Here is a 15340-nt window from a genome sequence, read left to right as displayed (position 1 = left end):
AAACATGTTGCAGGGTTTCCACTACATGTAATTAATCGTGGCGCACCACCACGGCTAAATAAAAGCCGCCACACCTTCAGAATAATTTTTTTTTTAATATACATGTTAAAGCAATATAAAGTATATGAGCTATATATACACTATTTATTATAGGGTTATTACCATCATCCTAGTTTGAAATGAATTTAAATATCATGAAAAGTTAAGATGTTCTTTATTTTGAAAAACCAACATGGCCTGCTTCTTCCTGTCTGGCTTCAAAGCTGCTAGCGGCTACCGGTGCACTGCTGTTAGGAGAGAAGGAAAACTTCAGAGGACGGTCCAGTGTTGCCCATTTAGCGTCTTTGTTGCTATATTTAGCGACTTATCAGAATTTTCCTTCAAAAAGCGACTTGCAACGACTGAGCAACTTTTTCTGTTTTAATGGCAACTTTGCCAAAAGCACCAGTCGTTGTGGAGTCACTGTATTGAGGCAGCAGTGAGAGCTGCTAGGAGGGTTCCTTTTTCCCTCAGCGCTGTCTCACAGGCACACCACAACAGCTGCTACCTCGTCACCAAAATGTTGTTTTTGTCCCTGAAACTGTTGTGCTAAAATGACACATTTAATCACTATTATTAATTATTTTTAATAACTTTTTCTGGGCAAAATCTCTCCTCAAGCCTGGACCAAATGTATGAACAAATATGCAAATTATATGACAATGTCCCCAATGGACAGTTAAAGGGAAGATACCTTTTTTATTTGTGAGTAACTGTGATGAAATGGTTGTATTTAGTTTTTCATCAACATGTCCTACATTTATAGACGGTAAAAGTCACAACCTGTGTTGATTTTTAATCACCGCTTTCAGCCTCAGGTGGCTTTCTTTGTTTGTGAACTATGGATTGCAAGCTGAAACTCACTCACTAAAACAAATATCTGTTTTGACAGTTGGAGCCGACAATGGTCTTGATCATTGCATCTATAAAGTCGCTGTGGGCTTCAGCACTGAGATCTTCGGCACCTTCAGACAGACAATCGTGTTTGACTTTGGCTCCGAGCCGGTGTTGATGAAGAGGATCATGGTGGACGCTGCCTCGATTGAAGGTATGGTGGAAATAGCAGGATTAGCTAGAAATGGAAGGACTAGCCTCATTTGTGTTGTCTCACCTGTTTATGCGGCGCCACTTCCTGGTTTCCCTGCGTTTTACAGACTTGGAACACCTATTGGCTGCCAGGCAGCAGCTCCTGATGACCGCCAAGCGCTGGGACTCTTCCTGTAAAACCATCGTGGAATTCACGCCCAATGAAACCATGGCCGACCTGGAGAGGAGCCTCCTCGCTCGCTACCATATACCTCTGTCAGCCGACCAGCTCTTCACCCAGTCGGTCATGGACAAGACTCTAACCAAAGACAACTACCAGGCCCGGCTGCATGACCTGCTCTATATAGAAGAGATCGCTCAGTACAAGGAAGTCAGCAAGTGAGTAGAAAAACGTTCAGCACTTCATCTCTTTAATGGTTGTTCTCCTGTCTCCTTTTATGTTAACGTTATGGGTGGTAAATTCCAGGGGGGGCGGTTCTGGACGGGCCAGCAGGGGCCAGTGCTCTTGGTCCTGGCCTCTGTACTAAAGACATAACGTTAAATACATTTATTACAATAACGTGCTGGCAAAGTAGCTGTAACTGATTGGTCTTTTGGAACAATTTTAGTTCTTTACCCTTACAGTTTTACTCTGACAGCGAATTAAAAATTAAGCTGTTTTACATTTAACTTCAGCCATATTGAGCTAGCATCACAGTTTTCATCTGCTAGATCAGGTCCAGGCAGTTCCAAAGCCCTAAGTGGCTCTTTACGTCACTTAATCTATTAAACAATGAACAATTGCCCTGGTTTTTTTTTTTTGTTCTGTGCTCCCATTAAAAAAACACTGGCCCCACCCAGGCCACCTGCTAAACGTGGTCTAGAACCGGTAAAACACAGACCACTGAGAGTTTTCTACAAAACAAAACAAAAAACCTTTTTAACATTTTGTCATATTACAACCCCAGAATTCAGTGCATTTTATCTGGGTTCTGTTTGATACTAAAACACCGAGTAGCACATAATTGTGAAGTAGAGGGAACATGACGGATGGTTTTCTATTTAATTTTACAAATGGCTAGCTAGCTTTTTATTCAGCCCCCTGATTTAACAGTTCATAGAACCACCTTTTGGGTATGTTTCTACTGGATTTTTACTAGACACTGAAAGTTCTGCTCACATAAAAAAATTGCTTGAATTCAGTCAAATTGGATAAGTAGTGTCTCTAAACATCTGTTTTCAAGTTTTGCCAACACTTAGCTTTGAAATTTAGGCCGTTCTTTCCTGGGGATTTGCTTTTGCTCCAAACCACTCCTCTGTATCCTTGGCTGTATGTTTCAGTATCAGAATGAGTTTTATAGCCAATGCATAGTTTACACATACGTATGAGGAATTTTCTTTGATGAGGTGCTACACATAGGCAAACATACTGTTGACATAAGTAGATGTAGAATTGTATTATATGGAATAAACTAAAACAAATGCAATTTGTATAAGAATAACTTAATTATTTGCAGCGAAAGGACAACGTGGCAGATTAGGGTCTTTGTATACATGTTCTGCAGCCTCTAAAAGGTTTTCTTCTAGGTTAAGCATGACATTAGCTCCAGCTATATCCCTATGACCTTCAACCAGCTCCACACTCCCTGTTGAAGCATCAGGGACCGAGCGTGATGCTGTCAGCTCGGTTTTTCCGCTTTGGGCACGCTGTGTTCTGGGTCTTGGTTTTCCACTGCAAATAGAATTTTGTATCTAGGCCAGAAACTTGAGTTTTTGTGCCTTTTGTGCCTTCTTCCACATGCTTGCTTGTAGAAAACTGCAGAGGGAAGTTTTTCTGGATTTATTTCAACAATTGATTCCTAATATGAAGTCTGTGGTTGTAATGTGAATGCATTTGAATAAGTTTATAGGATAAAGCTATTAATGCTTTTGCAGAGTGACTGTATTTTATTTATTTTTTGCTTTATGTGTTGATCTTGGTTTAGCATGCATTCACCTCCATGGGTTTCGTATAACATCAAGTAGTTCAAGTGCTGCGATGAAATGCTAAACCACCACAAGGTGTCAGGCTTGACCCTCATAAATTCGCAGCGTTAGGCATGTAGCGTTAATATCTCAAAAACAGCTTTTTACTTTTAACTTTATTTATTTAATTGGTTTATTCAGTATAAAAAAATCTTTTAAACTTGGTCCATTCATTCACAAGAATAAATACTGAAACACAAGGACCTAAAATAAAGACTTGAAAAGGGATCCTTCCTTTCTTTGTTGGTATAAAATCAATGTTTCTGTTGTGTATTCATATTATCTCTTTTAGTTTTTTTTCCAATGCTAATCTTCTTTTGAAGGAAAGATTTTCCTTTTTAGATGTGTTTATCTTACTGGAATTAAGGGCTCTTTCAAACTTTAAATAACATCAATACCAAAATAAACATACTCTAGTGTGTTTTAAGTTTTTAAGTATTAGTGCTTTATGTGACTTAATCCTTTGAAAAGACTATATTCAGAGGAAACTCAGAAGTTCGGTTGTGTGACACGACTATATTTCATGTAGTCACGTTTGTGTTAAACCTCTATACGCTGTCTATACTTTGTGTTACCTCATTTGGTGAAGTCAATCATCCATCAAAGTTCATAAAGAAAATGTCTTCCTATTTCATCAGTTTAAATTCCACAGAGACCAAAGAGAAAATCTTTTAACAGTCTGAACTAGTATTTCTTTTTTCTCTCCCCAATAACACTTGAATTTGCCTCTGAATAAAGCTTTTGTTTCTCTCACACAGATCATCTTATATAAATAAGTCAGCCGTTGTTTATTTTCCTCGGGGCTTGTTTTTTTTTTAGTCTATTTTTTTTGGGGTTAGACTGAAAAGTTTACCTCACATAACTGAGGCTCATGTTCGTCCACCAGGTTCAACATCAAGGCGAACCTTCAGCTGGTAACCAGCTTCATGCTAACTGGCATCTCTGTCGGAGCCAAGTATGCTCAGAACGGACAGCTCTTTGCACGCTTCAAACTCACTGAAACACTTTCTGAGGTAAACAAAAAGTGAAATATGTGTCCTTTCACCCCAGAAAGAACAACCATTGCATCTTTTTTTTATGTAAGTCAGCAGAAAGCAACTGCTTGCCATCTTTCCTAAACTGTATTTTTTCCCCCCTTTTTGTCAGGACACTCTGGCGGGGAGACTAGTAATGACCAAGGTGAACTCAGTTCTGCTGCTTCCGTTGGGACGTGAAGGCTTCGGCGGTCAGGCTCCTTCTGGTGTCAAAGAGCGCGTCTATGAGGCTGTGATTGAGGAGAAGACCAAGGATTACATCTTCCTGAGGATTTGCAAGAGCTGCTGTGAGGAGCTGATGCTGCTGCCCGACAGAGAAATACAGGTATTGCTGCAAAAGTTAAACAGGACTTCTGTTTCACTGTCATCACCAGGAAAACATTTATAGGCTGCTCTTTCCCTCTGGTGTAAGGCTGGACGATATAGGAAAAAAAAGCATATCGATAAAATATAAATCATATTGATCCATATCGATAATTATCAACAAATTCAAAACATTTTAAGCGCAGCTCTGGCCATTTTATGCTGTTGCTTAGCGACCTGTTTTTAGATAAAGAACACACAAACGCGGAATTTAAACTCAACCCTTTATTCAACCAACTTTTTACCAAAACTACAATTATTTTCAAAATGAAAAAACAAAATGCTCTCTAAACTATTTGTTGGGGGCGGAGCCTGGTGACAGAGCATTTCTGGGTCTGCGTTTGTGATTGGTTGGGATGATGTAATGATGTAATATTAACCTACATGATAGGCTAGAATGCAAAAGGAAGGAAAACTGTTCTATTGAACTTTTTTTTTTTTAGATCATCGATATACGTCTATCGATCAATATATATTGTTATGGAATTATCGCCCAGCTCTACTCTGGTTTAAACTTAACTGACATGTTTGTCTGTTTTGTAATTTTCGATAAGAAACAAAAAGAGAGAGAGGAAATCCCTGGAGAAAAGTCACCAGTGTAATTTGTTAGCATTGTTTGGTAAACCAAAATAATTTTTCAGATGTTTTTTTTTTTTTTTAAAGTTGCTTTCCATCAATTGCTTCATCTTCATGTTTTTCTCTTCTCCAGCCAAAACATCAGAAATTGAAACAAGGCTCTGTCTTAAGAGTCATAAAATAACCCTCAGGCTATCACTGTGTAGCATGAATAATTCAGGGGTGCCAACAGAGTCTGGAAAAATATTTAAATAAATAAGTACTTACTTACACTTACGTCTAAAAGATTGGATGAGAAAATGAAGACGTATTTGAAAAAAAAAAAAAAAAAATCTGTAAAAAAAGGTCCAAGTACAGGAAAGTGTAGAATTTTGAGAAGATTTAAATTTACTAGTTGTGTGCAACAGCTTGGCACCCCATTGTGAGTGTTTACTAAAATAAGTACTTCAGAGTTTTATATCCTCCCCCTAATGCTTTTTAATCTTCCCATTATTTTTCCATTTGTTGTCTTTAGCTTCTCTTGCTCACTCATTTCCAGCCTGCTCAGTGACTTAGTGAGAACGGTGCTGACATAGCTGACAAACCAAATACTTTTTGCGTTGCTATCCGAGGTTGTAATGTGTTTTTTAAGTTAAAGCACCTGTGGCCTGTAGTCGGACCCTGACAATAAGCGAGCTCTCTGCTGCCTGTTTCAGGTGGAGCTCCAGTTTCAGCTCAACAGACAGCCACTGTGCGAGATGCACTACGCCCTGGATCGCATCAAAGACAACACCATCCTTTTCCCCGATGTTAGCCTTGTCCCCACCATCCCCTGGAGCCCAAACAGGTACGTATCCAGCATGTGTACCATCACACACACACACACACACACGTACGTGGATTCAAACTGTGTATGTGAACAGCGGTTTCTATAAATCAGGGGAGTATTTTCCTTTTAAAACCAATTGTAAACCATTTAAAGAACCTTCTATTAGTAATGGGAATTGAAAGTATTACTAAAAAAAGTGGTTTTCTTTCTATTGTCACAATTGTCTTTGTGTGGCGTCTCTTTAGTGATGTCACAGGTATGCGCCGCTGCTCTCCGTAGAGCGTTACTGGAGACGCATGCTTGCTGATGTATGTGCGGACTTTGAGATGAACTTTATATTTTAATCTTCCTAACTCAAAAGCGACGAGTTGCACAGACTCTGTTCTTCATGTATGTTGAAGCGGCGGCCTTACAACTCGGCCTTTATATGAGGAAGAGGAAGAGTGTTTAATTAAGGACAAGTATAATGGAAACCAGTATGGTTGTTTTTGACTGTCCTGCTAAATATTACCGCCACTTTCTCTCAACCACAAATCCAACCCACGTTACACAATGCAACAATGTGAACTTTTACCTTTTTATAGCTCAGGTTTCATAAATGCAGTTCATATTTCCAGATCCAGCATGTTCCATGACGGATAGAGGATGAAACTACAAAAGAAAAGACTATTACATTTAGACTTCCTGGTACCTGCTCTTTCTGTTTAAAGGAGCAGGCTGAATGATTGGCCGACAGTTCTCTGTAGAAAGTGCAACTGCCCTTAAAAACCTTCTGTTTTCTTTCATCGCAGTGCTTCCTCTGAATTACTTTGAGCAGCTCAGTGTGACTGAACATGGCTAACTTCAAATGACCAGTAAACCAACTTGCACACAAAATAGCGTTGTCAGTTCAAGCCGTTAGGGCGGTGTGTTCACAGATCTGAAAATAAAGGGATTTTTGAGTTTAAGGCTCTCTGTTCATCTGTCAGGCTTGTCAATCCGAAAGATTGTCCGATTTTGATCTCCACCCAATGCCTTACATCTTTAATTAAAAGCATTTTATCCCTGCATTCAGAATAATAATGCAATAAAGGTGGGCTTTCCTACTTTCTCACTGTGTATTTATCTTCCATAGCAACCTACTACTGAATGTTTCACCAAAAACTACAACAATAATCATGAGGGGGGGGAGTTGAGGCCTGGTGGTGAGAGTAGCGCGCCTTGAGTTCTGAGAATCCGGTTCGATTCCTACAGACTGCCACCATGAGCAAGACCCTTAGCCCCAGATTGCTCCCCAGGCGCCACTCAGTGTAGGCGGTGCTCTGCTCCCTAAGGGATGGGTTAAAGGCAGAGACACATTTCCTTTCTGTGAGACAATAAAGGGAAATATTTATTTATTTGTTTAAAAGAGGCAATAAAGGCATTTGAAAAGCCACCAAATCCATCCCATAATAAGGCTTTTGCAGGTTGCAGTTAATTAAAATACTTTCTAAGACCATTGCTGTTTTTTTTTTTTACAACCAAACATTCCAATTACCTATTTTGTGTTATCTCCTTTGCTCAGTTGGCTGTACATTGAAATGCTTCTCTTCAGTAACAAATCCTTCCTCTTCACAAATTAAGCTCATGAAGTATTCCGTTTTATCAGAAGGTATGAAATACTGAGAGAATATGACCAGTTCTGTTGAGCAAAACAATTTCTAGTGCATGTAATTACAATCGGTCTACTGCATATTAAAGCATTTGTCTTGATGCAAACAGAATACTGAATTTGTAATTTGGATCAGATGCATGTCTTATCGACATGTTTTAGTGTGATGCCCTCAGGTCGGCGTTATTACATGCCTATGATCAAAACTATTCATTCTAAATCTTTTATACCTTCTGCAATTAGGTTCTTAAACTTGAATTAAGTGCATTTCTGACCATTGTGTATAAAAGGTTGTAGCACATACTTGTCTGTTTTTCCGGTAGCTGCCCTTAATAATATTATAATAATAATACATTTTATTTCAAGCGCCTTTCAAAACACTGTACAGGTAAAAACAATAAATGGTAAAAGCAACATCATCATAGTGAAAAGAAACAACACAAACTACACACAGGAAAGTAATATGAAATCATAATGAAAAGGCAATCTTGAACATATGGGTTTTGAACCCAATCCTTCATGGAATTAATAAAGTTTTTCTGATTCTGATCACTTAACCAATGGAAATGCCCACACAGCAGACAGATGCTGATCAGGGCTGCATCTGCCATTTAGAATATTATAAAAAGCAGTGAAAAGAGTTTGTACTCAGAAAATCCTTGTTTTTTTCACAGCAAATGAACCCAGTCATAGTCGTAACTCTTTTTTTTTTTTTTTTTTTTTTCATAACACATCACATAAGTTTGAGAAATCAGTGAGAGGACTTCACCTCAATTTGAGAGATAAGAGTACATCCCTCACCTTGCAAACTCACCAGCCATTTGGAAAAGCTTTTGTTATTCTCCCAGTTTTTCTTCCTCTCATGTCGGACAGGTGAGGGAAAAGACACGGTAATCTTTATTGACAAGAGACAAAGTCAACTATAATCCCTCAGAGGTTTTCTTGGCAGCAGCCCTTTTTTTCCCCGGGACTCTAGAGCGGGATTTATGTCACAGTTTGTTATAATTGAAATTCTGATGAAAGCCAAAGAGTGAACTTGATTTAAGTGAACTGGGGTCCAGTACCAGCACAGTTTCTTTAATGGTTTGCACACATCTGTGCCTGGGAAACCATTTTAAGAGTAAAATAAATGAAATCACTAATTTTTCAGCAATAAACCACAGCCTCATTCACAATCATCTCTGAAGTAGGCTTTGCTCTTTAAACCTTAAAAAAAAACCCGCAATCCTCTTTTTATGAGGATCCTCTTTTCCCAAGTTTACGAAGACAAACTGGGTTACCTTAATACAGGGCGAACGTGCGCTGCGGTTGTTCACTGCTGTGTTCAGCTCCTCATGAGGTCAGCCACATAGCCTTTGTCCATCTTTTACATTTCTCTAGACTCCTTTTAGGTTTTGGGACAGGAAGAAACTGTATTCCGCCCCCAAAGCGTTCGGGATAACGCGCGTCTGAGCCGTACCTTCCCCGCTGGAGGTTTTCGCTAACACGTTTCAGCGTAATGGACCGCTACGCTGAAAGTTGTCAAAATCCTGCTGAAATTAGACCGTTTCGCTCATTTTTAATGAGACAGATGTTTGAGAGCAACATAGAAAAAGTCAGTAAGCTGCTGAACGTCCATCAGCGCAGCTATAAACCTCCCGAACAACATAAGCTAATGCTAGCTGTTGTTAGCTTGACGAACAGCCTCCTTAGAGCTCCGCTGCAGGAATCTGTCCAGAAGAGCGGCGAAACGACACACGTTTATTTTACTGCCAAGTGGTATGAACAATTCAGTCTGTAACTGTACGTACCTTGGATTACATAAGGAAGTTGAATCAGAGCCTCTTCTCCTTGCGGTGATTAAGGACTACTTTGTTTTCTGCAAGATAAGGATTGATTGAACCCATAATAATAATAAGTAAAACTTGTTTATGTTTAAGAAAAAAGGTTAGTCTTTTTTCCACTCCAAGCATTATACCTTCATCTTATATAAACACGCACACAGATACCCTCATTTATGTCTCAGTTGGAGTTCAATCAATTGATGTTGGTGGATTCACAGCTTCAGAGGACTCGGCCTTTATAATGAGGACACTAATGTGCAGAGGCACACGCGTACACTCCACGTCCACATCGACTCGATCGCTCACGAGCATGTCTGCGGTCGCACGCGCAGCTGTTTTGTACACACACCTCTGTGTCTCTCTCAATTTGTGCTGCCTCTCTTTAGAGTCTTTCTCTGCTGCCGCTTATTTGTCTGATGTGAAGGGAATCATGATTGCAGGTTTATTAGCAGCCGATCAGCAGGGGGTGGTTGGGGGATTCGAGCATCGATGCGCAACTGCGACGCTCACGTTTTTTCTGATACAAGTTGTTCAGACTGTCAAAAGCGGCGTCGTTTTCAACTGAATGGAAATATTAAACGTGTATAGAGGTGCATAACGCAGAACCAGAACAACAACATGAGCGGCTTTGGTCAAATAAAGGAAACGTTTGTTGCCGTTTTCTATTTCCAACTCCTTGAAGTGTACTCAGTGTATTTGCCATGTCTACTGCCTGGCTCAATAACACCTTTTGTCCATCAACCTCCTCTACGTACAGATTGACTTTGAACTCTGTATAGTTGCTTCGTCTTTATTGGTATTTTTATGGTGATCCCAGAAACGGTGCATACGCCCTGTCTCACAAGTTGCTGTAAGGCGTTGTTTTGTGTGCATATTGGACATCAGTGAGGTTAAGACAAAAAGGTTAAAATAACTTAGTCTAAAACCGCGTCCTTCCACCCTCTCCTTGCAGGCAGTGGGATGAGCAGCTGGACCCCCGTCTGAATGCCAAGCAGAAAGAGGCCGTCCTGGCCATCACCACGCCCATCTCCATCTCTCTTCCCCCAATCCTCATCATCGGGCCTTATGGTACTGGCAAGACCTTCACCCTGGCGCAGGCTGTCAAACACATCCTTCGCCAGGACAACAGCAGGTTTGTGCTCTTGTCGTCTTTGCTTTTTTTTTGTTTTTAATACGATTCGTTTACTTTTGCGTTTAACTTTTGACCAGCAGTAATATCTCACAGGAGCATGGGGATTGTAACGCTGTGGTAATTAGCAAATCCCACTGAAACGCCGTGCAGTAAGCATCAAGGCATGGCCAAGCGTGGAGGCACACTATAACTTTGGAGGAGCTGCAGACATGCACAGCTCAGTTGGGAGAATCTGTGGATATGACAATAGGTTGTGCATGACACAAATGTGGCTTTTATGCAAGAGTGGCATGAAGGAATCGACCATTGAAAGCAGTAAGGATAATAATAAAGCCATCTAAGGAATGCAGCAAACGGGCAAACACGGCATCATGCTAAGATTTTTTTTTTCTTTAGGATGGAGCTATTTACAGAGCAATCCTGAAACAAAAACCCTGTTAGAGTGCACAACATGTGAGACTGGCACAGGTTCACTTCCCAGAAGGACATCAAGCCTAAATATGCAGCCAGAACGACAGTGGGTTAATGAATGGGTTAAAAAAAAAAAGCCATTCCATGTGTTCAAAAGGCTCAGTCGAAATTCAGCTGAACATCCGATTAAGAATCTGTAGCAAGTTTCAGAAGTTTGTGTTCAGACATTTTCTATTCAGTCTTACTGAGCCTGAGCCATTTTCTAAATATTAGGAAAAAGTCAGGTAGAGGGTCCATCCCACACCTGTAAGGACAGTTGTTTCTGAAAGGGACTATGGTCAAAAAATGTATTGCCTAGTTTAAAAAAAAAAAAAAAAGAATGGCTTAAATATGAAAGACAGTAAAATACCACAAACCTATTTGAATGTTTTTAGAAAGTTTTTCCATGTAACCGAGTAGGAAGCTGTTGTGTAACAGCATCAGGGACTTGGCACATAAATGTGTCAAATTTTAAGGGAGGTCAATTAAGAAATGAGATGTGGCGGGAGCGTTGTTCACTCGGCCGTACGCGGGTATTCCTCCAGGGTTCTGTTTGTGCCGAGCGATTAGCTTTGTCTTTGCATTGTTGCGCGTTCTGTCACTTGAAAGAAAAGCCCACTGGTCATTTGGACAACTCTGTGTCATCTGTGCTGAGTGCACATGGTTAGTTTGATTACAGTTTACTTCCTGGCCCCTGAATGGCAGTCCATGCATAGAGCGAGGCAGTCAGTCAAGTTATGCCACTTCTGCAGGCCCCACAGTGATGTGCAACAATATAAGATTGCACGAGTCCCCCTACTGGCATTTTTCTTCATTATCGAGCCGCCGCACCGTGTGCCGCTGCCCACAGGAAATCCGAGAGTTTCCTGAGTTGGGAAGGAACAGATGTAGCGCCATCAGGTAATTGGTTCCCTAGTCTTTATGAAAAATGAATGCAATATCTCGGACAGTCCCCCCCCCTCCTGAACAGAGGCTTACATTTTGCTTTTTTTATTAAGAGAACAGCAAGTGTGTGCAAGGGTAAAGGGAAAATAGCCTTAAAAAGTTTAGCAATATAATATTCATTACTGCTTTCGCTTTGAATACATTTAAATTGAGTTCTGTGATGAATTATGGATGCTTCAAAGGCAAAGACAAGAGAACGCGGTCGCCTTCGGCACAATTGAGATCCACCCGCTAATCATATAGTGTGTGAAACGCCTTTCTAGGGTGTACCTAATATATGTCACTGTGTTCAGAGCTGGGTAGTGTCTGAAGGAACCATCGCTACAACATTTCACCATTCTCCGCTGATGTAACTGGAAAGGATCGTATTGGGTGTCTTTCACTGCTATTCATGCTTGTTTCTGACTGAAGTCTCTCCTTGGTTGGAGAATGAGAATGTCTGCTGGAAGGTGACATGGTGTTCATTATATTCCAGCCTGGTCTTATATTCACTGTAGCACATATTGAGAAGTGAAGCCTTCCTCAGAAATCCGCTTCAGGCACATAGAAATATATTAATAGAATCTCAAACTCTGACTCGCAAGTGCTTGTTTCTTAAGGCAAAGGTATTTAATGACTTGGACCTGCACTATATAAAGTTCAGTGATGGAAAATCGTCTCAAGAAACCCAGAATGCCTTGATTCACAAACTATGCAGAGCAGCAATTACACTACTACAAAAACATTAACTTTTTTTGTTGTTGAAAACTACAATCTAATTTAAAATGAAAAAGTACGTTTTTCAAACCTATCCTAAAGGAGAGGGGCATGTTTTATTCTTCTAAAAGTGACAAGTCTGGACTGCCTGCAGAGATTTCACCTTTCCTCTACAGTACGGACTCAAACATGGTGTTGTGGTAGTTCTTGCAATAAGAATAAAAGTGATAAAAGGGTTTTAACAACCCATCGCAGTCGTCTTTTGGCTATAGATTGTTTTGGTATGACCATGTCACTGCAGTCAAAGCCCACAAACAGAAAGACAGCAAGGTGCAACTTCACGATTATTAAATAGGCCACTGGAAGACACCAGTAACATTAATTAATTTGATTTCTGTCATTAAACTACACACAACTACATTTCCTCATACTTTTACAGATACTGCTACACTCAAATAATAAAATTCTAAACTTAACTCTACTTTTACTTTTTAAGGTTTGCAGACAGGTAAAATCCATTGTTCTCATGATAAATGAGAATTATTATGGTGATTAAAAAGAAAATCATGAGTTTGAAAATGGTAAATGGTGCAATAATTGCCGCCCCTACAGTAAAGGGTTATTTCTGGATTTTTCGGCGATTTTTCTCACTAATACAGATGACCGCTGTATTCTTTATGGAAATGTTGCTTCATATTTCCCACCCGTTGTTGAGCTCTGTCTTGGCTTCCATACTTTTCAAGGTCAGATGGTCGGTATTTCATCAACCTGGAGGAACTGTGTTTTCTTTGATGCGTTACCTTCTGATTTTTCCCCCCCAGTTTTTCCTCTGTATTCACAGATGCAGAAGCAGCAATAAACATCTGAACTAAAAAAAAAATAGTTTTCTAAAAGTCTCTGAAGATCTTCTAATCAGAGTTGTTTGTCTCTACTTTTGCGCTGTTTTTGACGTTGAAGATCATAAGCAGAAGAATAACACTTTTGTACTGCTTGGTTAATTTTTTATGAAATTTTTTGTCTGTAAACTTTTTTTTTATCTTAGTCTGATTAAATTTAGGACAGGATACCATAATGTATTTAATGTAACTCTAATTAATTGTTATTTATTTTTACTTTTTTGGAAGATTTTTTTAATGGGTGTTATCTAAATCCATTAAAAAAAGCCTCAGTGCCTTGTGCTATAGCACACTACAGCTTACGGTTGTTGCTGTTTCTCTTTTTTTTTTTTTTATCTACAGGGTCCTGATCTGCACTCATTCCAACAGCGCCGCTGACCTTTACATTAAAGACTATCTTCATCCATATGTCGAAGCAGGCAACGAGCACGCCAGACCTCTCAGGTACTCTGTAGCATGCTTTCACCTCACATTAATCTACTTTATCAGCATGGAATACCGTAATCTAGAGACGCAATAAGGTTGCTGTGAGCTTTGAACAATAGTTCAGAAAGGAACATATTTTATATCAGTCAGTCAAAACCGAGCCTCTGCGTCTTAGGCATTTCCTTTTGATGTCAATGTCCACTAAAGTTATTTCCGCTGTGGCCTCTGTGTCAGACATGTGTAGGCAGAGAGGATCCATCGATTCATTTATTCTTAATTATAGTTATTGAAAGGCCCGCAGCCGGACCGATACAACAGTATAACTAAATCTGTTAGGTTCCTGTGTTGTTTTCATCCAACAGCAGCGACAAGCAGATATTTGCTGACCTTAGGGATGTAAACACAAGGTTTCTCCTGCTTTTTGAACCACCCTTCAGGCAACACTACCGCGGTTTCTTACTCTTCATCAGTCACCGGCAAAAACATTTTAGTAACCCGAGAGGTTCTTTAGAGAAATGTCTTTCTAGACAAGCCCAGGCCCGTTTCCTATGCAGGTACTTTTCTGGCTTCATAGAAGTTCATAATCTGATTCATCAAGTTTAAACTTTTCCAGAATCCCCTCTAAGATGCCTCCAGAGTGATTGTTAACAGGGGGCACTAGGGCGCCGCCCCCCATTAAAATGGCAGGAAAAATACAGTGCGCTTTGCTCCTCGGCATTTTTCATGATTTGTTGCCTCGCAAACGTTACTTAGATTGGAATGTCTAAGAGTTTTTACTATTTCCTTTACAGAACATGCCAAAAAATTTGAAAATGTTATCTTTTGTTTATCGGAAAGCGAAAAAAAACCAAATGGGACAACAGAAAGGCTTAGCATATACAACTGTTCACCACCTTTTGCTGCAGTTCCAGCCGCTGGTGGCTTTGGGTCAGTCTCTGAGCTCACTACTTCTTGCCTCTGGGATTTTTGCCCTTTCCTCAATACAAAACTGCTACAGCTCCTTCGCGTTGGATGGTTTTCGCTTGTGAAAAGCAAATCTTCAAGTCTCACCAAAGATTCACAATTGGATTGAGGGCTGGACTTTGACTAGGCCATTTCACCACAACTAAATGTTTCCCATTAAACCACTCGAATGTTAGCTGTATGCCTTTTTGCCTGGGCTCTGAGTTTTGCTGGGCGACCCATTCAGGTTTATTGTGGTACCGTGTGCTTTCATTTGAAGATGATAGATTTGATGGTGCTCTGGGGGAACATCAAGGATTTTGATTTTTTCTGATGCGTCAACCCTCACACAACTTTCTCCCTACCTTGTTCGGAGAGCTCATTGGTCTATTTGGCGTGATTCCCCTTGCTTATTGTTGCTGCAGCCTCTTGGGCCTTTCAGAAAAAGCGTGTTTATACTGATCATGTGACACTTGGACTACGTTCACACTGCAGAGAAATGAGACCCAATTCCGATCTTTTCACCCAC

General features: G+C 40.1%; 1 protein-coding gene across 1 annotated transcript in view; it reads left to right on the top strand.

The window, feature by feature from the left end:
- helz (helicase with zinc finger) overlaps positions 1-15340 on the top strand; it is a 72669-nt gene that overhangs the window by 22492 nt on the left and 34837 nt on the right. Inside the window, exons 11-17 of the mRNA XM_012874169.3 lie at positions 932-1087; positions 1194-1464; positions 3977-4103; positions 4237-4449; positions 5759-5889; positions 10277-10456; positions 13786-13887. Coding sequence (XP_012729623.2) covers positions 932-1087; positions 1194-1464; positions 3977-4103; positions 4237-4449; positions 5759-5889; positions 10277-10456; positions 13786-13887 — 1180 coding nt within the window. The remainder of the gene's footprint in view (positions 1-931; positions 1088-1193; positions 1465-3976; positions 4104-4236; positions 4450-5758; positions 5890-10276; positions 10457-13785; positions 13888-15340) is intronic.

The sequence above is a fragment of the Fundulus heteroclitus genome, chromosome 13 (genome assembly GCF_011125445.2).
Source record: "Fundulus heteroclitus isolate FHET01 chromosome 13, MU-UCD_Fhet_4.1, whole genome shotgun sequence".
Lineage (NCBI taxonomy): Eukaryota > Metazoa > Chordata > Actinopteri > Cyprinodontiformes > Fundulidae > Fundulus > Fundulus heteroclitus.
Note: the sequence above shows the minus strand (reverse complement) of the source record. Positions and strands in the feature narration are given on the sequence as shown.